At 41.5% G+C, this 27962-nt stretch overlaps 2 protein-coding genes across 2 annotated transcripts; both read right to left on the bottom strand.

Moving 5' to 3' along the window:
- Positions 1-251: 251 nt before the first annotated feature.
- Positions 252-24427, bottom strand: LPCAT2 (lysophosphatidylcholine acyltransferase 2). Its single transcript, XM_072346796.1, has 14 exons — positions 23879-24427; positions 19783-19922; positions 18558-18775; positions 17176-17288; positions 15587-15647; positions 15263-15321; positions 13944-13978; positions 13528-13582; positions 10348-10430; positions 9688-9813; positions 8950-9103; positions 2969-3067; positions 1130-1271; positions 252-889 (listed from the first exon to the last, which is right to left on the bottom strand). Exons 1-14 carry the CDS (start codon positions 24344-24346, stop codon positions 639-641), a joined length of 2004 nt encoding a protein of 667 aa, XP_072202897.1. The 5' UTR covers positions 24347-24427; the 3' UTR covers positions 252-638.
- Positions 6354-7339, bottom strand: CAPNS2 (calpain small subunit 2). The gene has a single exon (XM_072346797.1). It carries the CDS (start codon positions 7232-7234, stop codon positions 6488-6490), a length of 747 nt encoding a protein of 248 aa, XP_072202898.1. The 5' UTR covers positions 7235-7339; the 3' UTR covers positions 6354-6487.
- Positions 24428-27962: the final 3535 nt, after the last annotated feature.

Here is a 27962-nt window from a genome sequence, read left to right as displayed (position 1 = left end):
TGTTACACAGAAATGCAGTCACTTCCATCTTTAACTGATAAAGCCTAAAGTTGTTTCTGTTAGCATCACTGAATGGGCATGCACTGCTCAGAAGGTTAGACGTTATAGTTCACACATAGTTAAGGGAAATCTAAGGACACCAGCTTCAGCTTTCAACGTCTTGTAATTAAGTTCTGTTTCTCCAAAGCTTCAAAAAGCCTAAAGGGATATTTGCAAAATTAAACCACTCCGGAATAAATATATTTTTTCCCTTTAAGACGTGTCAGGGATGCAGAGGAATGGAGGACCACAAACAAATTCACCTGTTTTCAGACAAAGGGTCTCCTCAGTCTCTATATTGAGAGGTCACGTCATTACTGGAGCCTCTTAGCACACATCTATTACTTCTGCGGAAGCACAACCTTGGAAGACACGAACAACATTCCCAGTAGTGTGATACTGGCAGCAAGGACAGTGACTGTTCCCTTACATTCAAACAGGAATAACTCCTTCAAATATGAAAGTAAAAAAACAATAACAAAAAACAAAACTTTCTTTTTTTAACTGTAATTCTTGTCCCTATCTTGCATCAATTGTGCTTATGAACAGGTTGGGAAGATATTCCCGCAGAATTCAAGAGATGAATTCTTTGATTGTTCTCAGTCATCCTTTTTGTCTGAGGTACCGGAGGTATCTTCTTCACAGTCTGCAGGACAGACTTTATTTCTTGCAATTGGTCTTGTTTCTGACACTGGGACTGCACTGTTTCCAACTGGAGTGTGTTTGGCTTCAGGTGACTGAATGTCATCATCTTCCTCTGACATACCCAGCTGATATCTCTGTAATTCCAAGTAGGTAGTAAACAACTTGGCGTATTCTGGATGTCCAAGTGCAAAGTTCTTGAACTCATCTGAAAAATAAGAAACACAGATAGTACAGTGCAGCAACAGAATCAAGGGAAATGAAGGTGATCTCCAATTATACTTTTCAGAAGCATCTCATGTCAAGTATCTCCATCTGTGTTACAACAGTTTTCCTCAGAAACAGTGTATGGGAGCCATCTGATATTTCTGAGGATAAAAGACACCGGGAACTCTCGGTTGTCAGTATGACTGCCAAGAGTACTCTGTTATAAAAGGACGTAACTTACCGTAGGACAGCTTCCCAGTTTCATCTGCATCTATTTCTTTAAAGAGGTTAGAAACATCAAGGTCAGGCAGCCCCAGAGCTGACTGAATGATACAAGCAAACTCTTTCTCTGTTATAGTGCCATCATCGTCCTGGTCAAAGAGCTGGAAAAGACACATGCACAGAAACATTACTTTGCCTGTGAACCTTATGTGTGCAAAGCAACCAGTCACATTAGGTTTCTAGTATTCAAAAGGTGAATTGCAAATGACTGGTATTTGAACAGTGGGGTTCCATCTCAGCTACTTTTTCTTACAAGAGCTTTTATGCACATTTTCTGCATAAGACTAGGCAGAAATTTAGCAGAGTGATGAACATGCTGTAGTCAGGACCAGGATATTCTGTACGAGGAGAAGTATGCAAAAAAGCCTGCAACAGCAAACAAATCCCATAGCATTAGCTAATAAAACTTATACAGTGCTTATAAACAAAGGTTAATGTTGTTTGTCACCATGAACTATGCCACTCTATACAAGCATACCTTAGATCTTAGTCTTCCTTTTGATTAATCTACAGCATACCTGGCAGCAGATAAATTTGCCATAGTTTATCTTCTGTCATAAAATATCTAACTTTTAGTATACGGGACCTGTCACCCACTAAGGAATTACTGTAAAAGGAATGTTGGTGACTGGAATGCAGGCAGTAGATGTACAGTGATCTGCCATCCTTCCCAGCACAGGGACAGTTAGCAGCTGCTATGAATCACCCCCTTGAGAAATACAAGGAATAGATGACTGTAATTCTAAGTAATTGCTACAGGCAAAAAGTCCCATTGTGTAGGAGAGTGTGTTTAGTACCAAAGAAAATAATTAGCAAAAGAAAGTCCAAAGTTCACCAAACTGGACTTTCTACCAGCTGAATTAGTGATTTCCCAGTGAAGTCAGGAACTGAAGCAAATTATACATTTTATAATCAATACAACTGTTACAGTACTGAAGAGCATCATCTAGAAAGCAAAAAAATAAAAGACCAAGGATACCTGCAAGGCTTGCTTCTTCTGAGGAAACTGTGGTAATAAAAACCCCCCAGAAATACAAACTAATTTGAGCAGCAGTGACACTTAGCTGTAAAGCAGCTAACGACTATGCTGGATTGCCATAAATACACTGGTACGTCCTGAATAAGCATCAATACAGAAATGTATCCAGTTTAAGATGAACATGGTTCGTATCTTAATAGATAGTGGGTATGTCTGAATCTGTGTCAAGTATCCTCTGAAAAAATGTTATTTGGGCATTTGAGTGTTCAGGGATTCAAAACGTGGGCATCCCTGACTGCGCACTGCATGCCTGAGCCTGGGATCTGAAAGGTGGTATCTGTTCCTCAATAGCTCAAACTATCAGAAAACCATGGAACAAGCAAATAGATGATCTCGGGTGCAGCCGGCATTTGGATGTGCCTGCCCTGAATACCCCTTCTTGTCATTTTTGTAGACAGTGACTCTCTGTTTGACTTACAGAGGATATTGCTCCATCTATTGTCTGCACGTGGCATTGAATGTCCCAGCAGAAAAAAAACCTCAGGCAAAAACTCGCAAGTGCTGCTGAATCATTTTTGGAGTTGGCCTGCCAAGTTACATATTCATTAGTGCCTTCACATGGCTTTTCAAACCCTTTTCTATGAAGCTGATGTCTGCAATTCTCCACCTCCCCTTCACAGTCTAAATGTCAATTGGTTTAAGAGAATTACTCACATTTGCATGTCAGATTGAAGCTATAAACTTATGATTTGAAAGCTAACAGATTTACAGTCAGTCTTGATTTGTCAGACTTGTAGATTTACACTAATTTGAACTTACCTTAAATGCCATGTGAATTGTCTCTTCTGTGTTGGCTGGATTACAAAGGATAGATAAACCGATTACATATTCTCTGAAGTCAATGGTGCCATCTCCATTCTGTAACCAAAAAATGTATGGCACGAGTCACAGTTAATAGTGTATATCACTTCAAAAGCTGCTGTGCAAATCAAATATGCAACACGCACCAAGGCAATGTGCAACTTTAAATTATTTCTTCCTGCAGGAAATACAAACACTGGCACTTAGTGTAACTCAAGAGATGGTGCAACGTCCCAGAATAGAGAGGCCAACAATGAGACTGTTGTCTTGAGTTAATTCTTCCTAAGAACCTTCAGCAATAAAATGTATGCCAGCAGGAGTACAGCTTGCTGATGCACACGGTCTCTCTTAAGCTCTTCTTTGAAGAAAATGCATTGCCTTACGTGTTGTTTTGAGGCAAATACATTGTCCTACTTTATAAGCCAGAAATGCAATTAATTAATAGTAGCAGCCTGTTTGATAATTGCAGTTTTGATCTGAAAGTACATTTCAATGTGTTCATTACAAAGCTCTTCCAACAAAACATCTGAATTTTACTTTGATGGGATTTGTGATTAATTCTATGTATTGCATCACATTTCCAGAGAGGAAAAAAACTGTATCCACTAAAATAATGTTTAGGTCAGTAATGTTCCTGTGACCACACTGAGAGTTTCTTGAGGGTTTTGGGAAACATCCAGTCTAGGGAAGAAGCCATACGTAAGCATTAGGTGATGGGGCACAGTTAATGAAAGCAAAGCTGTCGTGACTCGTAGCCCATAGTTCGGAATGTTTGCCAAAAGGAAACTCATCAAAAACATTCTAAAATGAAACAAAACCATAAAGCAGATTTCCTCCTGTGGATAATGTGCTGTATGGTTCAGGAATTTCTTTTTAATCAAGAGTGGGCACCCTAAGTCTGAGAACAGCACAGGCAAGACAATTAAAAGAGGGGTGGTCTCCTGGGTAAATGTGTCTTGTACAGTCAGATCTTGATCCTATTCCTGGCTCTCCAACCAGTTTCTAATGCCACTTTAGCATGTCAGTCTTAACCTTTCTGTTTGTAGTTTCCTCCTACTGAATAGTGGAATGTGGAGCTCCCCAGTGGAGAAATGCTAAGGCTGCTGTGTAGAGAGCTTTGGAAGTCTTGTGTTCTGTGAAACGGGTTTCTGATATTGAGCTTAGATCTTAGGACAGTCCTTGGTCAGCAAGTATGCATCATAATGTGTCCAGTACTTTATGAAGCTATACGTTTGGCAGGATTTTAAACTGCTAAGATTCAATTTTATTTAGCCTTCAGAACTGGTTTGCACAGATAACTTTGTTTCTTTACACCGTCAGTCTAATCAATCTTTTTCAAGGCATCTAACATTTGAACATCCTATATTTTGAAGACCTATGAATTTTAAGGAAATGTTTTAGCAAAAATAGAAATAGTTTTAAGTTACCTTAAGCATTAAAATCCAGTAATCAAAACCGAGTGCAGTCTGACACAGAGAACTCCAGCCATTTGAGAATGAAGTTACTTTACTTGTAAGACCATGTTGTGACCACTGCTAAGTCCTAGGAGGCTGGCTAACTGAGAGATGCTCTGGTGCTTTGGTTAAGGGGAAGCGATAGGGTTGCTGCAAACACATGGGTGTTAAACTGAAAACACTAGAAAATCCTCCATGTTTCTGTAGCATCAATGCAAAGAACACTTGCAGCAGTTGTTCTACACATACCTAGCTGTGTTTGCATCCTGTGCACCCAAATATATGTTGAAGAAACACGTAAGCTAAGTTCTAATTCTCTAAATATCAAAGTTGAACACGAACATTCATAAATTTGTATTTATGTTATTAAAATAGCTGAAGAATAGGGCAGCCTCAACAGATCTTGTTTTCTGATAGGAAACTAGGCTTTTCTTCCTCTTTTCAGTGTGTTTGACTTGTTCCTGTTCTGATTAGCCAAGTAACATGGAGTAGCTTACAGGGCTACCACAGGGAAGCTAACATGGGAACACCTGGAGAGGAACTGCAGTTGAACATCTCATGTTCCTATCCAGGCTTGTTATGTAAGAAGCTATTGCTGTAACTCAAAAATGCTTGTTGCTACTTGCAAGTTGTAACCAGTAACAAACAGGAAATTCTGATGCTAGCCTGGTAGGGGGTTCTTTGTTTGTTTGTTTGTTTTTTTACCAAAAAATCTGAGCAAAAAAGTTGCAAGTTATTCTGTGCAAAATTAAAAGGCTTTTGCAAACATACCAGCGAGGAGATTTCATCAGCTTGGAATATATTAATTGCTGAGTGTAAGAATTAGAAATCAAAGCTATGGAAATTCAGAAACAAAACCAAACCACAGAACCTCATTTTAGTATTCAGTTGCCCTGCAGATATTGTGTGGTGTTTCTCCATTAGTCACTGATACCTCCGTTAGGAGGGGAAGAGGCACGTGGGCTCTTACATCTGGAGCCTTTGCGCAGTCTGTGCTGCTCCACTCCTCATTTCACATTCCAATCAGCCAGCACACGCCCTAGACAGTTTTCTTTTAAAGCAGCAGAGCCCTGCAGAGAAACCTTCCTTGCCACCCTGCAGTGAAAGAGCTGCTTGTCATCATCTATGTATCCTTATTCCAAAAATAGGGTGCCTTTGACAGTTCATGTAATTCCTTGTTCTATTACTCAAAAATTGACGTCTCTAAACTGCATACTTAGCTCAGGTGGGACGCTGCACTCTGATGAAAGTTATCTCTGATAGCTACAAGTAGCTTCTGTTGGCTGGCTGCTGTGTGACTACATTTGCTTCTCAAAATATAAATGCAGTATTTTAAGCTGTTTTCATTCTAACTATATTAAGGCTTCAAGGAGAGAGAGAAAAGAGTAATAGAGTTGTAGGAAGGAGAAACAGGTTGCTAAGGTAGCCTGTTATGTCTTTAATTTTGTCTTTGCCAGCAAGTGGAACTGACAATACCACTCAGCTTTTATTTCAGCAGAAAAAGTTGTAGGAAGGAAGCAAAATATTAATTGGTCATAATAGTCATTGCAACTTTAATCCCCCCAGTTAGAAATAACCACACCATTTAGGAATCTACTGAACTTTACCAGTAACTGCCTTCAGGCAAGCACACCTTTATTTCAGCTTAGTGAATGCTGACAAACCGGCACAGTATTATCACAAAACACTACCAAACTTAAGAGTTTTCTATCTAATACTTAAACTCCTTTATAAGCCCACATTCTGTGAAGGAGTAGCAAAGCTTTGGTCCTTCAACATATTCCCTCATTTCAGAGTCTAGAGATCATTTTCTTAGCCTGACTTATGCATCTGTACAACTGACAACTTACACAAACTTCAGAAAAGCAGACTAACGCATACAAAAGAGGAATCATAGCTAAGTAAAGTATCTTTAGCTATATCTGACCTAGGATAAAGAAACAGCTATAGTTCTATAATATGACAGCATTGTATTCTTCCATGTATATCTTTCAAATGAAGCTTATTCTCTTCTGCGTTGCCTTCATGAATACATGGTCAGCTGCAGCCAGTCTTCAATGGTCATTTTGATCTGCCCATTTCCATTGCGGTCCAGCGACTTGAAGGCCCGGAACATGCTGTCCAGTCGCACCAAGCAGCTAATGAAACTGTTAAAATCCATGCTGCCATCCTCGCTGGCGTACCTGCGCACGATTACCTGGAAGAGCTGTTCGTTCAGCTGGAACCCTGCAGCCCGCAAGGCTGCCGGCAGCTGAGCTCTCTCAAGAATGCCTGACTGATTGGTATCACAGCGCTTGTACGCACACTGCCATTTCTTGATGTTGTTCCACAGATACTTAAACTCTTCAAAGCCCAGTTTGCCATTTGTGTCGGTATCCATGACAGCTACCATGCTGCGGCACGTGTCTAAGCTGAAGCCATCCGTCTTCAAGTCTTGATGTCGGGAAAGCACTTTGTTCAGGATATTTCTTAGCTCTGTAGCAGACACTTCCATATCATCTCCAGCCAGCTGGACAAAAAGACGACGGAACTGTCTAATTTCCTCACTCTCATAAGCTTCCACATTTGTAAAATGGTTGCGAGGAGGTGGTGGTGGCTCCGGATTATACTGAGCTGCTGCTTCAGTTATCAGATTCACAAGACCTCCAACAAGTCCTCCAAGATTTCCTCCATGTCCACCTCCTGTTAGGAGACCTCCCAGGCCACGTACAAGGCTCTCTCCTTGACCACTACCACTTCCTCCACTCAGCAAAGCCTTAGCAAGGAACATCACAAGTATTTTCTAAGGGAGTTACTCAGAGATCTTGCACTTCTGTAGCTCTCCAAAGCTGTGTTGTGTATGAGCTGGGTGTGGACAAAACACAGCTTAACCTACACGCTTAATCATGTCTATGCATGACTCCGGGAGCCAGAAATACTGCAGTTCTCAGTAGTTTCTGTCAGTTGACATTCCTGTTTTTCTTCTCTGCATAATTAGCTTTGTGACATTTGGTAAACCTCTGTTGCAAAAAAAAAACCACCAAAAAGAAAAACAAAAGCCTGACCATTCTGAAAGCCACAAAGCAGAAGTTATAATTGAAATAGTTAGAAAAGACCCCTGGCACATCAGCTGACTGCTTCTCAGTAAAGCAGATCTCCCTTGAGATGAACACTAAGAAAGCTTACTACAGTCTTGACTGTGATTGCAAACGTTTATGTCTTCAGCTTTCTAATGAATTGTGTATTATGTTGCTAATTCTAGTCACTGAAGCTGTTATGCCAGATAGCTGAGCTGAAAAGAGTCTTAACTGCCTTTAATTACATTGGTTGCTGCACTGTATCTGTCTTGCATTTGTGCTGTGCTTCAGTTTTGCGTTCATAGGAGCCAGTGGTCCAAAGTGAGGAGATAGGAAAGAGGAAAGGATGAGTACCTTATCTGCTAGAGCTTCTATGCCTTCAGCAAACACAGGAATATATTTTACATAGCTTTACTTTAGAGTCTGTAAATCCTCTGAATTTGGAAAAATCCAGCAAGTTTAAATCAACGTGTACAACAAAATGCTCTCATAGGGCCAAGCGTACCGCTAAAGTTAACTTAAAGTTAACTTAAGAATGATGCTGTGCTAGGAAAGGTCCCAAGACAAGAAGTAAACTCAGGTTTATAAGCACTTCCAGTAAAGTAAGCTGCTTGCACTGTAGCACATATGGGATGCATAAAGTAAAATGAGTTCTACACTATGCTCTAGTCACTGGGGCTGCTGGTATAGGCAGAGGGGGCACATTTATACAGCATTTTTTCCCATCTTTCAGAGAGAAGCATAACATGAAATAGATCGCTACTGAGTATGGAGAAAAGCCTAAATAATCAGATTAGCACCTGTACATTCCTTCCTTATGGCTGGAGACAGGCAATAGGAGTTCTCAGAATGTCTAATAGAACCTTTTACAAACACAGCATAAATACTTCTTTACAGAAAGGGTTGTTAAACACTGGAATAGGCTCCCCAGGGAGGTGGTTGAGTCACCATCCCTGGATGTGTTTAAGAACTGGATGTGGTGCCCAGGGACAAGAGCTAGCAGCGGGCTGTTAGGTAGGATGGTTAGGTTGTGGTTGGACTGAATGATCGTAAAGGTCTTTTCTAACCTGAGCAATTCTATGATTCTGAATCTGCAGTCTATTTAGCTTCAATCTGCCTTATCTACTTAAAACTACATCACTTAATGAAGCAGTTAGAATGTAAATGAACTCAAAATCTGGGATAGGCAAAAGGAAATATTCAGCCACTAGCAGCATATCAAGAGATAACTGTCATTTCACAAGCTACAAAATGACCAACTTTTTTTCATCAAAACTTAAAAAGGTAACCGTATGAGTCAACTATCTGGCCTATATGAATTGCTAGCCAAGAAGTGTTTACTAAGCTTGACATAACAAGTATTCTTTTTGTATGTAATTCTTAACAAAGCATTGCCAACAAGATTTCTAGTCAGTTAACAACTACTCACTCTGTCAAAGAGTAGAAACAGCTCTCTGAGGACATCTGAAATAGGCAGCTTCAAGTACTCTGCAAACTCCTCAATTCCAATTCTTCCCCCTTTGGAAGCACTTGCAATGGCAGCAAAGGTATCCAACTGCTCTCTTACGTGGTTCCACTTTAGGCTATGTAAACATGAAGGAGAAGAGGTATTTCTAAATGCTCTAGAACCAGGCTGACGTTTCGTATGAAGTCAGCAATGAAGGACTGCCCCCCTGTGGTTATAAGCAGACAGTTCTACACTTGGGTATATCAGAATTCCTTAGAGTAACTTCCCAAATCTATTATCATCTGGTTAACCCAGTAAAGAGGCTTTCATTGCCATAAATTCAGGTGTAGCATTATTTTTATGCATCACGTGCAAGAGCGATATTCCCTGCTTAGCAGCACGGAATATACATCAGCTCTATTAGCTAACTTTCCCTGCAAACACTATTATTGCTACAACCTGGAAAGCAAATGATCTCTGCAGAAATACAGCTTTGCACCTTGGTTGGAATAATTAAGATTGCCATGTTAAGTATTGAAGTTTTTTCCAGACAGAGCTGTATAAATGGATGCGTGGCACACACACAGCAATTCTAGATGCACTATGCACAGACTTCAGATTTGGCTGCACTCATACCAGGTCACTTGTAAAGCAGTTTGCTTTTTTCTAGTTGGTTATCAACTGCAGCATTTCCCTTATCAACAGCTTAACTTCCCTTACTTGAGCTTCTTGCTGATTTTGGTGAACTCCACCAGCCCGGCTTCCATGGGTAAAGTCAGCTGTCCTGCTGAAATCATCAGCCTGCAGTCTTCAAAAGTATGATCAGTGACTGGCACCTGCAAAGCACTGAAACAAAATTAAGGAAATGAAGGATAAAGACAAACACTGTCTTATGTTAAAGTAACTTTTAGTTGACTGTTTCTGCTTTCACCACCTCAACCTGCCTTAATGCCAATATACATGACATAGATAGGATAGAGCAACGCATTCTGTCAAGCAGTGTTGTGAAATAACATTACAGTAGTTTCATGATGCTTTAAGATTCACAGTTTTGTAAATGCAACCCAGTAGCCTCTGAGAACAAACCACCTGCGTGCTCTTGTCAAGCAAGTACAGGAGCATTTTATTCCAGCATTCCAAGTGTCAAACATACTATGTTCCAATGTAAGGCAGCCTTCTTTATGCTCCACATAAGACCAATCAAAGGATGTTTTGGTATAAGAATTAGACACCCATGTACAGTACCTAGGACCTGAGTGAATTGTGGGGCAGGGTACTTGGTGTACTGGATGGCTGGGATGCATTTGGATGCTTATAGAAGGACAGGTGGATAGGTATGTAAGAAAAGTTCTCAAAGATTTTATTCATGACATTACGTACGTAGCCATAGTTTGTCGGACTCGATTGGCAAAAAGAATGGGATCATTTCTTTCTTCCTCAGTAGGAACATAAACAGGCAGAAACTGAAAGAGATGAGTAATCCAATCAATTCAGTAGTCAGAACTTTGTTAACAAAATGGGCAACTTCTTGTTAGTCTTTGCAACGAGAAAAACAGGAGAAAAAAATCAGTCGTGCAATGACAGAGTTGGACAGCAGAGGTCTCAACAGCCTCAGGAACAACTCACTCTCTTCTACAATAGCTACACAAGTAAGATTTTAGTCCAAACTGACTCTTAAAGATTGATAGAAGCAGCTATAAAAAATAAAAACCAAAACTCCAAGGAAAGCAAATGCAAATATCATAGGAGGTTTAAACACTATGTCTGTAAGAATGAGAGTCTCAAATTCTTTTCAAAGATTCTTTGTAATTGGTGCTATATACTAGAAAACTGTGTGTAAGATTTATAGTGTGGTGTTTGTTTTTTTCATACATGCTGCAGTTACACCTGGTACATGTTAATTGTATCTGTCAGGATGTGACTGGTAGGTTTTCTGAAAGCTTGAAGCCTGTGGTGAAAATGCTGAGGAATCTTAGTTCTAAATTATAAGAATACTAAAATGGTACAGAATTTTACAAGCCGAGCAAACCAAGATATCGACCCCAGATATCTACATAACACATTTACTGTGGAGGCCTTATTCAGTGTTGTTATGTATGAAGTTGGACTAGAAATGCACTGTAGGTGAATTATTATCTGCTATGACATGAATGGCACCTGTTTACAAAGTACTGTGTGGATGTGTATTCTGTTCCTTCTACTTCAGTCAGCACAGTGTCTGCCTGCAGATCCATTTCCCATACTGATGATCAGTTCTTTCATTTCTCTCATTTCTCACCCTGCCCTTAAATCCCAGAATATAGCTATCTTAGAATCATCCAGATGTTGCACACTGTTCAGTGGAAGGCACGGTTACTATGTGTCAACGTGTTTCTTCAGTTATATTTTAGTTGTTGGTGATGCATTAATACACTGGTACCTATATCCTGTATAAACACAGTCCTTTCTGAACATCCTTTGCCTTTGATTTCAAGGAACACTGCCTCTTGATGACCAAATCCAGACATTTATGGAATAAGTTATCTGTCAAATAGCCATAACCATTTTCTGTTCATACTTGGGAGTTTTCTCTCTGGTAAGAACAGCAGGGGCCCAGCTGCTCACATGAAGTGTTGAGATTTCATTCCTTCTACAAGCAGCTACCGCATCTGTTCAATTCTAACACACATTCGGGCTTATTACAATATCCCTGCAGAAGTCATGCAGCTCTTAGGCTGAGGAAGCACAGGCACTCTTTACAAACATAGAGAACTGTGTTATCTTCCGCTGAGATGAAATCATAATTCTGAGAAGTTTATCTCTGCAAGCATGGTTCCTGCTCTTGAAGGTGGTCATTACGTCAGTAGAGGCTGAGGTCTTCCTCAGACTGCAATTTAGATTTTTGGTAGCTGAAACATCTCATTCAAGAAACCTGCTTAACATTAATGGTAAAGCCAGTTTGCCAGAAACTACAGCAGGAGGTGATTTGGTTTTCTATGCTCCTGAGGTGGCAGGCATGATCTCACACACACGCAGCTCTTATCTGCTGATGACTGGTAGATATACCTTTGCTGACAAAATGCAATCCTCTAAGAACAATTCTTCCCAGCACTTTCAGTAGCAGAAACACTTCTCTGATCTGCTTTTGGCTTAGTCTCTACCTTTGGAAGACATAAAATTCACTGCCAGTCTGACCATTTAATCATTAATATCCACAACGTTTTAGGCTATGTCTAGAAACACATATGGTTCCTCCCTGGACTACAGGAACATCACTGTCCATGCACTGTAGACAGAGCACCACCAATGGGAAGAGAGGCTGCTTGTTCACAGTATGTGGTAGTAACTGAAGTGCTCACTGCTAAAAAAGGAACTACTTAGTGACTACTAAAAGTGTGATTTCCTCCCTCTCTGGGTAAAACTGTCCCTTCAATTTTGGGCTTTTGGAAACATCTGTATTGATGCTAAGCAGTTATTTCTATACTGGCGACACAAGCTGCTGTGAAAGCTGCATCTTTCTTCATGTTTCAGTTTCACTTTGGGACCGCAATTTTCTAATAGACAAGTTTGAGTTCCATTCTGAATCAGGGGGAAATAAACATTCTAATAGAAGGGCTCCACTAATTGTTTCTTGTTCCCACTTGTACAAATGGCACAGATTCTGTACAAAATCATAAAGAGAATTACATCTTCAGTACATATTCTGTTAACGTGTCTACCGCATGCCTTATAGTATACAAGATGCTCCCTTGATGTTGTTTCACAACAACGACTTTGCTGCTGTTAGTAGCAGTAACACAGGTTGTGCTCACAGAGCACAACTTCACTGAACTACGTTTGGCAAATAAACAGCAAAACCTACCTGAATGTCTCCCATTGCTCAGGTCCCTAAACTGACATAATCCATACAGATAATCTTTGTGGTCTGCTAGGGAATGTGAAGTACAACAAACTGATCATACCTCGGTTATCTCTCTCCTCACTACTGTGTTGTGAATGCTGGCTCTTTGATACGCAGCAAGCTGTTAGAGTAAGTGAACTGATACAGGAAGTGCGTATGTTGTGTCAGTTGTCATTCATCTGTCTTTGCACTTTGCAGCTGATTTTAATGATTAAGGAAACCGGTTCATTATACAAAGCTCAGCTTTCTTCCCAGTACAAAACAAGAGCCCCTACATAAGCTCTTACTTGCAGCAACCTTTTAGCATTCAGTATGGGAAGGTGGTGAGTAAGACAAGGATGCTTTCAAGGCAGCAGGGAAATAAGAACATAGGGTAGAAAATGTGAAGTTTCCTTTAATAGAATGTATTGTAATTGTTAATTTATAAATTTGTAACTAGTGAGTTGGCAATGATTTTGCAGTGCTTTAAAAGTAGAAGCATTTCTGACAGCTTTCATTCAGGAACTCATCAGGTTAAGTGATACGTAGATATAGCCATCAAAACTAAAAATATTCTCACTGTGATTCTCTTCTTGTTGCTGACACGGTTGTTTACTGTTCACTAACAGTTATTAATGATGTGAATTATGTATTTGTACTAAAGTATAAACTCTCAGTAGAAAGGTATTTCTGATTCTTACCTCAACCTCCACTCTTGTGAAGAGCTGACACAGTGTCATTATGCACAGCTCTTTTCTGCAGGAGAGGAAGAAAGAAAGGAAGTATTTTAAGTTATTTTAAGTAATTTTAAGTATTTGCACATCAGCAGATGAAACAGAGCCAATACTGGACAAGGATTTTAAGTATGTGGGAGTTTCCTGAAATGCTGCAATGGATATTTTTTTTCCTATAAGGCTACTGCATATACCTGCTGCTTGCTCACTGGGCAGGCAACTTGTTACCAGCTGTCATGCTTATCAACAACACTGCACAATTTTTTGATAAGCAGTATGTATATAAGTTACTTAATCTTTAAGCATGTGAACACACGATGGATTTTGAAGCTTTAAGACCTCTGATTCTAAGAAGCAGTTGTCAGTAGGATTAGGAAACTTACAGTGAATAGCCTTGCCATGTCCAGGTCACGGTATCCTAAGGAAAAAAATAAAGCAGAAATGTCTTACAAAACAGATGAGAGTTAGAATGTGGACAGGTTGCAGCATAGAAAAAGCATAAGCTTAGAAAAAGCAGATGATAGTTTTATAATCCTGTAAAGAAAATAAAGGTGTAAATACAACTAGGGTTCCTTGCCCTAAAAATTTGGAAAAAAGAATGGCAGACTGCCCATCTGTCAGCAATTGGGAAGGAAAATTCAGTGGTTATTTAGACTTTTTAAGTCGTTTGTTCTAATCAAAACAGCAGAAAAGTAGAAAAAGAGTATCTAATCAGACTTCTCAGAACTCCTTGCCAGTCCACTTAGAAAAGCACCCTCAGAAATACTTTGGAAATAGTTTTCAGGGATATCTTTGTATAGGTGATCCTATCATGCTTTTTCTTTGCTTTTTGGGCTTTTTTTCCCCCTTCTTCTTCTATGTTTATTACTTCCTAGATATTGTTATTACAGTGTATACTCCAGATCCTTAAATCCCATTGCTGAAATGCATCAATCCCCTTGAGCGGTTCATTGTTTAGAAACAGAACTGCAGAAGGATTTTACAAGGGAATCAATGTAAATAAAAACAATCACTTTTTCATCTTAATTACTTTTTCATCTTAAAAAGCACTAGGAATCAAATGGTTGGTCTTTTTGTTCTTTTGGTCATTTCTGGGTTTTTTGGGTGAAGAAGAAAAGAAAAAACATGTTAGCAGTCTGCTAAGCTCATGTCCTGGTATTGCACCTGCCAGGGAAACAGAGCCATATGGCTCAACTCCTGTACTTGGCAGAGACTGCAAACACGTATTCAGCAAAACAAGAGAAAGTTGCACAAAGAGAACCATCTGCAAAGCTTCCCTCCTCAGCTGCCTGAAGGAAGGGGTGTTGGAAGCACTGCATGGTTCAGCCTTGCTTTTGTTCAGAAAACACATTTGCAGTAAGAGTATTTTAAGCTTAATCCAAAAAAGGATGACTGGTAAGGAAGTTGCATGCATTTCAGACTTCAAAGTCCAGGCTCTGTGCCTTTGTAGGAAGTTTCTAACTTCCGCTGCAATACTTCTTTGCACTTCCTCTTATTTTTACTACAGCTGAGAAGCCCAGAAGTAAGTTTCTCACAATAGGAATAGCAACCACTCCACGCTGACTCTTGGGAAACTTGGAATCCTCCAGTCTTAAAACTTGGATGATAAATTCTTCAGCGCCAAAGGAAAATATTTAGCTTAGATATGTTTGAAGTCAGTATTTTGACCTCCAGATTAGTGGTACAAAAATGTGCTGCATACCAGCTTGTTGGGATATCGGAGCAAAACAGGTTGCACAGGAACTCCTGGAATGAATGCACCTGCAACCACAAATTAGTATTGGTTGTTAAGGCTAAGCTTCATACAGCAGTTGGAAGTTTTAACAGATTCATATGAGACACGACAGTGTAAAATATTGAGCTTAATGTGACTGAAATATCATTACTACAATATTGAAGCTTTAACAACATAAGACATTAGTAAAATGCTGTTGTGATGTGTCTGCTGGAGTATAGGTCTTACTAGAACTACCTGATTAGTATTTCATGTAATATTTTCCAACAGAGATACTGCAGAATCTCTCACCTTGTTTAAATGTGATCAGACAGGATCGGTTTGTGCAGGTGCCTTCTGGGAAAATCAGTATCTTGGATTTAAAGAGAAAGAAAGTAAAAATATACACATCATAAAAGGATTATACTTCAGCATCAGTTACAGGAAGGCTGAATTTTTATGCAAGATCTGTGACATGTCACACTGCATCACAAGATTACCATTACTGTTTCAACTACAACAGAATGAATTACTGAAGGATGCAGACAGTAATAACAATCTGATTTATCTTGATTTGGAAACAAATGTCTTTTTTTAAAAAGAGAAATTCTAGGGAAAGGCCTTTATTGGTTCAGAATTATGGTACATAAAGCTTCCAGTGTTTGACTTGAAATGTTTAATGCTGCTAATAATATGAGAACTGTTTCTCTGCCAGCAGTTTCTTACCATATAAACGTAAGAGTCTGGGCTGACATGAAAGGCAGGAGGTACTCAAGCGTTTAAAAGCACAGATGCTATCAACATGAGTGAGCATGCTACCTGTGATGAGAAGATCATGGCTTAAGGGGCAGGAGCAAAAGGTGGAGCACAGGTGTATCTCTTAAGCAGAACTATTATAGTATCACACCCTGTACAGCCTCTGAATGACTCAGACATTAAACACCCAGAAGGACTCTGAATTAGACTCTGAAAGATACCAGATTAAATGTGTACTGAGCTGCAGTGAGACACATTGAATTCAACTCCCTGTGGAATACGAAGAGGCTTTATATTTCTTATATCAATACAGGATTGACCATAAGCAGCATTCTAAAAAATCTCAGCACAAGAACTGGTCTGGATCAAAATTATTCAAGCTCTGTTCCCATTTCAGTATGAATGAATGGGTTATGGCTGAACGAAAGAGTTACTGGCTGCTCTAAGGTACAGCAGACACAGCTAAACCATTTGTTTTACAGTTAGCCCTCCACTGATTGTTCCATAATCAGAAATTGTTTGCTAGGGACACAAAAATGGGAATGCTTGTTCAGCCATACGTCATAAACCGCAGTGAAATAAATTAGTGACTGATCCACACTCTCCTTCCCCTTCTGTTTTGGTACAGGGCTGGGAGAAGCAGTACTCAGGACTACCTGCTATTAATAAGCATGAGCGTTGCCTAGCCTGTTATACTTTGGTTTTAGGAGAAAGGAATTGGGAACTCAGCTACTCCTTTCCTGTTATGCTAAGAGAATTCAGACTCAGTGGAGGATATCACAGACATCATCTTGCGTTCAAAAAAAGGCTAAAAAAAAAAATAAAATCTTGGATATTGACTCAGGCTATTAGTGCCATAACGCAGAGGCAGAATTAGTGTAAAGCCAGCTCCCCTTTCCTTGGGAAAAGAAATTCAAGAGCATTTGCATTTTAGAACAGAAATTCTTACCGTCTGATTTAAATCATTCATATGTCATGACAAAACTTCTGGGCATCGGCCTCTTTTCTTCCTTTCCTAAACCTGTCATAGATCTGAGATCTGATCTGAGATGCCAAGATGCTATTCAGCTAGGCAGTGCCTACCTAGCACTATGATGCACAGTGTATATAAATATATTATAGAAAAGCAGTAGTATATTTATTACCTGTGGCCACTGGCCTCTTGATAATGCCCGGCTAGTTATCTCAGTGACTGTCTTCTTCCGTGAATCAGGGTCTTGACGAGAAACTGCTACAGGCTGAAGGGAACTTAAAATTGCTGTGGAAGAGATCCAGATTTTTATTTGTTTTGCACTAGTGCCAGGAAATCACATGTTCAAGGCAACCTTGTAATAAACCTTGGTATTCTTGTACTAGAAGACAGACTGCACAAACAGCTTTCAGACTAAATAAGAAAAGTATTATTGTCCTCATTCTCCAAGAGTAAGATACAGAAGACATACACTGTAAGCTGAGGAGCTTGGCAGTAGGTAAAAACATACCAAATTCACTCAAGCATGCTCTACTAATATGGCTGTTCACTGAGCATTTCCCCACAGATCCAAGCAACAGACCTGACCAGGCATCTACTCATTGGCCTCATTTGGGCCTAAATAATCCAAACTGCAACAAAGAAGCAGTTTGAGCCCACAATGAAGAAGTAGGAAGTCCCTTTACAGTTTCAAAGCATACACAACTTGTGTATATATGGAAAAAAAAACAAAACCAAAATGCCAAACAGATAAACACAACTAATTTAATCAAGTCTATATCAGAAGGTGTGGACATACTGAGATGAGATGAGAAAGTTGGGAAGGAATTATCTTCTGTCCCATCTTTGTAAGAAGATACGATCAGTTCATCTCCTACCAGGACACTTGTCTATGTAGTCTACTGAGTTCAATCTGGGGTTACTGTTGGCTAATTACTTTAAAAGCCTTAAGAGATACATAGCCAGCAGAAAGTCTGATGCTGATTCTAGTCATAACACAAACTGGGATTCCTTTGTGTTCCAGAAGGAGGAGAAAATAACAGAAGCATGATTCATCCGATCTTTTCCATTCTCTGCATTTCCTTTTTGAGCAACTTCTCTTTTGTTCCTTCCTTGTTTGATTACCATAAGGAAACAAAAGAACCAACATAACAGTGCTTGTAAGTGTAAGCTAATGAGTATGATATTTTCCAGACTGATGCAGTTCCAGTCTGTTTTGAAACAAACTTCACCAATCCATACTCTACATTTGTGGGTGAGACTGTTGAAAAACAGCAGCCAAACAGGTTATTCAAGCTACCTACTGGTAGACTTGCAGAGAAAGTTGTCTGAGAAGCTATGAAACATATCTTCAATTTAAAGCAAATTTAAAATGGTGTTATATTCCATGCCTGAAAGGAAACAGCACATTGACCAACTCAGAAAGATAAACTGTCCCAGTGATTTCACAGAAAATAATCTGTCAGTATCTTTGGAACTTAAGAACTTACAAATCCTGACCCTTAATCAGTTTCAGAGATAAAGCTTGCAGCTCTTTATTTTTTCATAAATACTTACTGCCAAACACTGGAGTTGAAAGGTTCTCAGCTCTAGACACTATTGACGGCATTCCAGTTAAGGCAGAAACAATGGCATCGAAAAAGCTTGAATGAGGAGCTACGACAAAGATTGGGGCTTCCTGTAGACTCGCCGCTTTCCCTTTTACTTTAACTCGAAAACCCATTACAAAGAACAGGGTATGAGTTAGGCATGAAAGGGTTGTCTGGATCATCCTCCTTGTGAACAGAAACACAAAAACATCATCCATGTTACAGCTAGCATTCTGAACAAATACTTAGCTCTCACAAGCACCGTGGCTAGGCACAGGACAGCAATAATGCTCATAAGGAAAGTGTTGGAGTTTTTTGGTGTTTTTTAAATGTTGGCATTTACAACATTATATTTACAATTTGAAAGATAAGGCAATGTAAAGCATCTTCGCCAGTACACTGTTCCCCACCTACTAATTGGTGTGCTATTTCCCTTGCTGTATTTTATAGCACTTTAGCATGATGCTGTTGGGAGGGCAGGATAAGTGCTTAGCAGATTCAGCATCATTTTTTGTAAGAATATGTATCACTCCAGTACTGCTCTTTTTCTATCATTTTTAATCATGTAAGAATAAATAACAAGGTTAACATAGATGGGACAAGTCCCCTCAGTAAGACTATCATCTCTTGGCCTTGTTACTGTTCACTTCATGTGCGTCCCCTCTTCCTGCATGTAGCTGCAATGTATTGCAATGAGAAGAGACCCAGAAGCTGAGTGACTAAAACCAGAGCACACAAAGGCAGCTTTAGAATACTCCTCCAAGAGCATCACAGCTAAAAGAGAAACTGTCAAAGCTAATTTTGTCCCAAATGAAAACTCAGCAAAGCTTCATTCAGCTAAGTAACGCTACCAAATACTTTTAAAGATAGCTTCCTGTCTCAAATATTCCTACTTGCATCACTGCTGAAATAAGTCCCAACTTACAGACAGTCTTTAAATAATAATTTTTATAAAGATGTATCTCAGCCTCAAGGAACTCAAAAAGATTCTTATTCAAAAGCTTCAATATTGCTGTAAAATACTCTCATCAAAAAATTGATTCCCCTACAACAGTAAAATTTGGACCCGACAGAGGACTCCTCTTTAATCAAAAGGAGGAAAAGAATGTGAGGAAAAAATACTTCAACACTGGCTTTGTGTTATTAAAAAAGCCCACAAACATAGAGTTCAACAAACATTGGTCACTTGTTACCTTCTCCATCCTTGAAGTGGCACTGATGCTCCTCCAGTATGACAGAAAGTTGCAACTGATGCAGACAGCCAGGTCAGCAGTAAAAGGATTACTATACATATGACACGGAGAGGTAGCAAAATAATCCCCAGAAGAACAAGCTGGAAAAAAACAGAGAGGAAATTCTGAAGAAATGGCATCAAAACAAATAATCAGTATCTGTGCAGTTACATTTAATGAATGTTGAAACACTTAAATTACTACTGCATGTCTTAATGTATGGCAGTACTGATGAGTCCAGTTTTCATACAGGGAACTTTAGTCACTCTTGGCATATCAAAATATGTTTTTAGCTCACTATTTCAGCTGGAAGTGGAACATCTGACTATTTGGATGTTGTTAGACAGAGGGGGTAATCAGAGTTTGCCATAGTTTATACTTAGACTTGGTCTGCAGTATACAAGGTCAGATGAGTCTGACCAGCTGCTGGGTACCTCCACTACAGAGCTCTTATCACGAACTGCCATCTGTCTACGAGCCAAGTGGGATTGCTAAAATGATCACAATGTACTTCAACCTTTTTAAAATAATCTCGTGCTGAGCCGCAGTACTGCTGTGAGTGATTCTCACTACTGCTGCTTGCAGCAGCACAGAGGCAACGCGACTTCATTTCCCTTTAGGCAAAAAGGAGCTCTCAGTGAAATCACACCCATGTTTTAAGGCATGGGTTCAGACCTTACAGTGCTGTAGGAACTCCAGCACCTAGGCTGATTGCCTTTGGAAGCTCACAGCTCGCACTACACAGACAGTAGAACCCAGCTATTAAGATTAACTTCTTGTCTCCTGTCTGCATTAAGCATCCTGGCTGTTAGCCTCCACCCTAGCACTCCTTGAATCTTTCAGAATAAGCTGAAAAATATCAGTTCCCTTTCCTCCTTGCAATCAGGAGACTGTTTCTAAGCAAACTCTGAAGCAAAGTTTTGGGAGAGTTTTACTATGGCTGCAGCCCGCCAAGCTAGGTACCAAAGCCAGCCTAGAAAGATCCAGCCTGACACTGCTGGTCAGTTCTCCATTTGCAATTATATGGGGAGCTGGGGGCATGAGAGCCACTTACAGACCCTGGTTGCAAATAATCCTCAAATATTACCCCAGCCCCCAGCAAGGATTTTTTAGCTTGTATTTTTTTTTGTGTGTGCACAGCTCCAGGAAAAAGGTGTATTTGTGCAAGGTTGTTAACAGCTTGTTGTAGCTCTGGGCAGGGCAGGAAGGAATTCTTTATTCTTGTAGCCCAGTAAATTGCTTTTGAAACCATATCCTGAAGGCTGTCCTTCGTGGCACAACAGCAGCACTACACAGATTGAGCAAGCATAGCCTAGGTGGAAGGCAAGCTGCCTCAGGCTGGGGAAGTCAGAACAGCACTCCTGGCAGGCTGTGAGCTGGTGACTGCTTTGCTCCTGGCACCCAACCAGCTCTGCCACGCTCAGTGCTGAGGAGCTGCTCTGTGCAGGTACATGGCACAGAACAATATATTCCTGTGCAGAACTGCTGAAGGGGGTATTTTTTTTCTCATTTGCACAGTGCTCCTCAAAACTCAGTATACGGTTGCATCAGCAGTCACTGACTGAGAGCTCCATCAATTCAAATCTGGTAGAAGTTATTGAATAAGTATGCAAGTTTCAGCTTACAGATTTTGATAAGCATTTAGCTTGCAGTTCTGCACTAACATCCACTGTTCTACAGAACTTCTGATGCTGTAACACACCTTGTGAATCCATCCAAGAAATCTACACTGCTATTGTTTTTGGGTGATGTATCAGCCTATGTAAGACTATAAAAAGAATCTGACTCATCACTTTTAACCTTAAGTTTTACACCAGTTCTATTCAAATAATTATTGTGAGTGATCTCTTATGTTCCCTTTTTCAAATCTGAATGACCTGTAGTCACAAACGGGTTTCTGTATGTCATACCAGATCAGATATAATTAGTGAGCTTTACCACAGCTGAACATCAGCGCTCCTCTTTCAAAGTCAGCCTTTTTAGTTCACGGTGACAATATATCAAACTGGACAGTGGGTACACTGTGTAAATGAGGGTAAGCGGCAGGTGTTGCAGCTTAAGATCTGTACGCACCGTCCCATAAGCTGAGCATGATTATTTCCTTCTTAAAGGAAATTATTCTGTTATTCTAACATTAAAGTTGTATATAAGTAGGCAGGGAAGTTTAATAGTAACTTCTTGGACAATGCCAAAAGGACTCGAGTCAGTAGCTGGTCTTAAGAGCTTTGGCCACGGGCACTTATTGCTCCTATCCTCTTCGGTGCCAGACACTGTAAATGTGAAGAATTCAGGTAGCAAGTCTCTCAAAATCAGATATTTCCTATCACATGTGTCCACCTGTAATGGAATCTATAAACCCAGTTCAGTTGTACTCTGCAATGTGAAACAGGAGGTGTAAGAAGGAATTAGTGCGTTTTCCCTAAAACCATCTCCTTTCTTTATGGAAAAAAAACCCCAAACCAAATGGAGTGAATGTGCAGTGACCTACAATGAAAAACAAGGATGCCATAGTAAAGGCAAAACAATTCCTCCCTCAAAACTTTAATAAATTCATTAATCTATTTTAGGCAGATGCACAGGTGGTGCTGATGTGCTGATGCAGGTTATCGGCTTTCTAGGTCACTGTGTAATGAGGCAGAGTTGATTTCTGCTCCATCAGCTGCAGAGGAGGGCAAAATAAAAGGACAGAAAAGAGAGAGGTTAAGGTAGGATAGAAAATGGCCAGAGAAGAATGTCCAGAATACGGGTACAAAGTTCAGAAGCTATCAAGTAGGATCTGAGTCACTCGCTCATTTCTGTGTGCAGCCGTCACAAAGACAGAGCTATCCTGAGTCATCTGAACAACTATCCTCCACATGAGGAATCACCCACGTACTTTGTGTGCAAGGTGCCTGTGGCCACACAACCTTTCACTGCTGCAGTCAACAGCGATGACTGCAGTTCTGCTTCAAAGCTCACTTGTTCCAGTCCCTGCCCCAGCAGAGAGCTGCTCCTTCCTGCTGCACTGCGGAGTTATGTATGGAATGTACTATGCTTTAAAACATCCCATGTTTTTCATCCCTTCCTCCTGAAGGAAAAGATAGATTTATGACAGCTAAAATGGCAGTCAGAGCCTAAAACTGCGAGTAGGTTGTGCACCCCCTGCAAAGAACAGCCAGCAGAGAAATCTGCCCATGTCTGGAACCTCATTAGGAAACTGCTATCAGTACCCTGGGGTTCCTGCATGCAGTACCAGTTCGGATGCACCTGAGATGTGTCCCAGGCTGCCAGCAGCACACAAGGATGAAGAGATTTGAAACTGCTTTCCAGGTTTCTCAAATCTCCCCAGCTTCCTTCAGGGCAAACACTGTTTGTAACTTTTGTTAGAGCTATACGAAACATAAAACATTTATTCCTAACAATCAGCAGAAACTGCTGTAAGTTCCCTACGCACCGATGTGCTCACTGAGATGTCAGCTCGTGTTTGGTTCATCAGCGCAGTTTTTCAAGTGAAGCTGTTTAAGAATCGATGCCCAGAAGCAGTTTGCTTTCTTAATTGCATTAGTACCCTCCCAGCCTGCTGTGCAGAGCTACCGACACCATGGAGAGCAGCGCATCGTCGCGACTCACACAGGGGAGAGCAACTCACACAGGGCGCAGGCGTCCTGTTTTCTCTCGAAGTAACGTCTTATTTGCAATGAGAGTGCAAACGTGCCGAAGTTTATTGCAGGTCTTGCACTGGAAGTTGAAGCTGGCAGGCCGTGCACGCGCACGGTAACGGGACAGCTGGGCTTTTGCAAGCCGAGCGCCCTCAGCAGCTCCGCGCCGGCCACGCGCGCAGACAGAGCCGCCGCTGTCACACACACCGTCGGCCCGGCCCCGCCCGCAAGCACGGCACGGCGGGACGTCCTCCTAATGCGGCCCCCGGCTTTCGCCCACCCGCCGGTGCCGATCCCCGCGCTCTGGGACGCGGCGAGGCCGCTGAGGCGTGAGGCCCCGCCGCTGACAGCCTCCGGCCGCGGGGCTCGCAGCGCCGGGCAGCCCGGATCCCGGCTCCGCGCCGCGTCACCAGCCTTACCCGCAGCTTGTCCCCTGCGCTCAGGCGACCCGGGTGGACGAAGGGGTTGAGGACGACGGGCGGGCAGAAGGACTGCTGCCTGGGCAGCGGCAGCGTCCTTTGCGCCATGCTCGCGCCGCCACCCCGGGCGAATATTGCGCATGAGCCGCCGGCGGGGGGGGGGCGCCACAGCCGAGCCCGGTGCTGCCCGGCCCTGCCCCGCCCAGCACGAGCCCGGCGCGAGGCGCGCTCTAAAGCCCCGCCAGCCGCCCATCGCCGCTCGCGCCTGAGGAGCCGTGGGCTCTCACACGGTGCCATGTGCTGCCTGAGGCGGGAGCTGTTGGCCGGGCTCGGGGAGCGCACGCCGTTTTCCCGTTGCCATTCGCTGCCCCCCCCGCCGTCGGGACGGGTGTGGAGCTGTAGCCCAGTCTTCCCCTCAGCCCTCTTTCGAGCTGCCGGCATCGTAACGCTGGGTGCTGAGGCGGCCATTGCCTCAAGGTGAGCCCGGGCGTTCCGTGTTCGTGAGCACGAGCGGTGCTCAGCATCCACGAGGGCTGATAGGTGAGAGATAAAAGGCAGATTCGTATTTCATGGTGTACAACGGAAAGCGCTTCTATACTGGGGAGAGCCGTTCTGGAGCCCAAGGTGTGAGGCATAATGTGCGGAGATCCACTGAGGGCGATCCGTAGAGCTGCTCGGCTCATATACGTGGCCCCGGGTTACGCCGTGCAACACCCGTAGGGCGGCCCAGGAGCAGGACTGGCCGCGTTGAGCTCCGAAGCCGTGGAAGAGCCCTGCTGCACGGAGCCTGCCTTCTCACCACGTGCTTTTCTTTGCACCCTGTGCTGCTTCTGCTTCCTCTGCTGACGGGACTTTCAGCCTGGCCGCGGTTAGGAAACAAGAGCTTGGGTTCACACTCTGCTGCTGCCGGTGAGCCTCCAGGCCAGCCCTCCCAGACCTGGCCTTAAAAATGGCACTGTGTTTTGCTATGGTATTCTGTTCTATCTCACAGCCTCTTTCTAATATCCCACAGCTTTCATAGCAAATCTGTTCCCATATATACAAATACGTTTTCTGAGGAGAGCCTTTCTCTATGCAGTTTATTTCCATTCTTGGTGGATATGAACTGTTCCCTTTCTTCTTTGTAGCTCCTTCTTGCACACCCTCACAGCCCTCACTACATTCAGCAGTTGAGTGCTTTCAGGTTTCCTCTCCCAGGTGATGGTTTCTAAAGATCTGACTCATCCTGATGCTTCTCTCTGGCTTTTCTCCAGACCTTTCTTGAAGTGCCTTTACTGGAAGCCCTTCTCTCCAGGAGGACTGACCAGCACTGGTGGTTGGGCAGGAAGGGTTACTTTCTGATATGTTTATATATCCCCACACAGCATCTGCTTTTATCTCACTACCCCGTCTCTGTGACTCACACTGTGACTCACGGTAACACTTAGTTACACTTCTGCACAATTACTTGTCATTTAAAATGTGAAGTTCTAAGAATAAGACATTGCATTTGTCCTTATTAAATGGTGATAATGATCTTACCTCCAGAACCTGGGAATAGTGAAGCATCTGGTTTTACAAACGTGATGCTTTTATTACAGATTAAGAATCTGTATCTGGTATTTATTACAGATTAAGAATCTGTATCTGGTATTTATTACAGATTAAGAATCTGTATCTGGTAATTGTATGTTCGTTAAAAGACAATTCTACTGATGATGAGTGTTTACTTATCTAAGGCTGATTAGCCATAGTGTCACCAAAAAGGCTGAACATCACTGGTGATGAGATATGAACCATGCAAGAAAGATGTTCTTGTGTTCAGAGGATGTGAAGGTGTGATCCTTTGGTTAGGCTGACATCAGTCACTCTGAAATAAGAATTCCTTTCTGGTCTGCCAGTCTGTGGTAGAATGGACTTGATTCACATTCCTCTATTACAAAGCACAACTAAAACTATTACAAAAACGGATTTCTATAATCATTTCAAGTACCATTACTTCAACAGAACATGAATCTGATACTACAGATTGGCAGGATGGCAGCAATAGCATTAGCTTGCTGCCAGTTAGTTTAGTTTTGTTTTTTTAATGTTTGAACCTACATCCACGTTCATTTCTGCAGGTCCCTGGGGAGGCAGATGCTCTCCCTAAGGTGCTTTACCTGGATTGTCTCGTACTGTAAAAGGAAGCTTTAAAGCAGGTGTAGCTTCAGCACATGCTCTGAATATTCTGCTACCAATCCCAAATCGAGCCAACAGTTTCCCTTTCTAGCATTTTCATATTTAATTCTTCAACTGGGCCCGTTGTCTTAATTTTATAAAACACTCAGTAGGGCATTTTTTGATGTAGAAAAGGAAATCCAGCCTCGTTTTGAGTTGCTCCCTGCTTACTTTTGGCGAACATTCCCCCTCTTGTGGCCACAATCGTGCATTGCCGCTGCACGGAAAATTGAGGGCAGGATCTGAATGAACTACATGCGAGGAAAAGCACGACCCTTGGTCGAGGAATAACTACAAAACTTCTTCTTGCCAAGTGTCGTGCTAATTATTGTCTTACCTTCTGTGGTATTAATTGTGAACTACTTTTACATAATTATTATAAAATCAGAAATAGGTTTCTAGTATGTTTTCATTGTCAGTTTAACTTATCTTCTCTTTCTTTGCAGGTCTTGATCCTCTAATGCCAGTGCATTCCTTCCTCCCCTTCTGGAGCAATGCCTACTGATCCCTTCCAGGAGAAAATCTGGGTGCAGATGGCTGATGTTTTCTCCAGCGTCCCGTGAAGCCAGATAGCATGAATGGCAAGTTGCATCAAGTTTGTCTTCAGCTGGGTCAGCATTCCAGTGTTATCCTGGTAAGTCACATATCCTCAGAAGTCTTCATACCTTAACCGTATGACACACAACCTCTGTAACCTGTTTATGTTAATAGCAGTGTGGCAGGCTGCCACAGGTATTTTAAACTAAAAAGCCAGACTTTTTTGATAATTGTAACTAAGAATCAGAAAGTCAGCGTGAGTTAGAGACAGTGATAAACAGCATGGATATGCTTGTCTTTCCAGTGATGTCCACAGGGGTAAACATGGCCTGTCCTGTAGTTAATAGCAGCTGCAATAGTAAATAACGTACCATGGAAGAAGAATCAAAATCACTCTTTCAAGTTCTGTACTGATAAAGGACTCATTAAATGGTGTACTGTAGTGAAAATAAGATCTGATTGTAGAAGGGAACTGAAACAAACATTTCTTAACAGTCTCTTTAACTAATGTCTATTTAACACTCAGTAAAAAATGCCATCTGTGGTTCAATGGGCCAGACAACAGACAGTGTAATTTGTTAGGGCTTCGTCAATCGATTTCAGTCAGCTGAAAATCTAGTTCTGCATGTCTTTCACTAGAATTTATTGTTTCTGTGTTGCTGTAAACAATGAAAGTAGTTCTGGCCTGTTCCCTCACAGTGCTCAAGTAATTGTGGACCAGAGGATGTAGTGACAGGCATGCATAATCCATCCAAGTAAATGCATGCAGGCATGTGCATGCATGTATACACAACCATCTCATGCTTTGCTTTCCTCTTTTCAAGTCATTTGCAGAGATAAATGTATCTCTGGGTTTTTGTTTAAACTTAAATGTAACTGAAACATTTCTAAAGCTAACGTGCTTCCTGGATATTACTTGACATATTCTCTTACAGAAGTTCCTTTCTCTTCCACTTCCCCTTGTTCCTTAAATGTTAGACTTTCTTTGCTAGTATTATACCCCTTACACTGGTGCAAGCAGGGTTCATACAATGATTTTTCTGGTAAGTTTTCAAATGATTCATTACGTTTGAGAGTTGTTTATAGCTGTTTTTATTAATGGGAAGTTGCTGTACCCAATCTTAAGTGTGGGAGTCCAGTCCATTCCCTAATATATGTAAGATAATCCAAGTGTATGTCCTTGTGTGCTACATCAGAGAAAAAAGCCTCATGCTAAGAGTTCCCTGAAGCTGCATCTGCTGAATTCCTTTCTTTTGACACTGCTTAACTGAAGGAAGATGAGTATCATCAGAGGCAAGAGCCTAGCCACTTCAGTTTGCAAGTTATACTTGATAATGTCCTGCACAAA

Source organism: Excalfactoria chinensis, chromosome 11, assembly GCF_039878825.1.
Source record: "Excalfactoria chinensis isolate bCotChi1 chromosome 11, bCotChi1.hap2, whole genome shotgun sequence".
Taxonomy (NCBI): domain Eukaryota; kingdom Metazoa; phylum Chordata; class Aves; order Galliformes; family Phasianidae; genus Excalfactoria; species Excalfactoria chinensis.
This window is presented reverse-complemented; position numbering and strand designations above follow the sequence as displayed.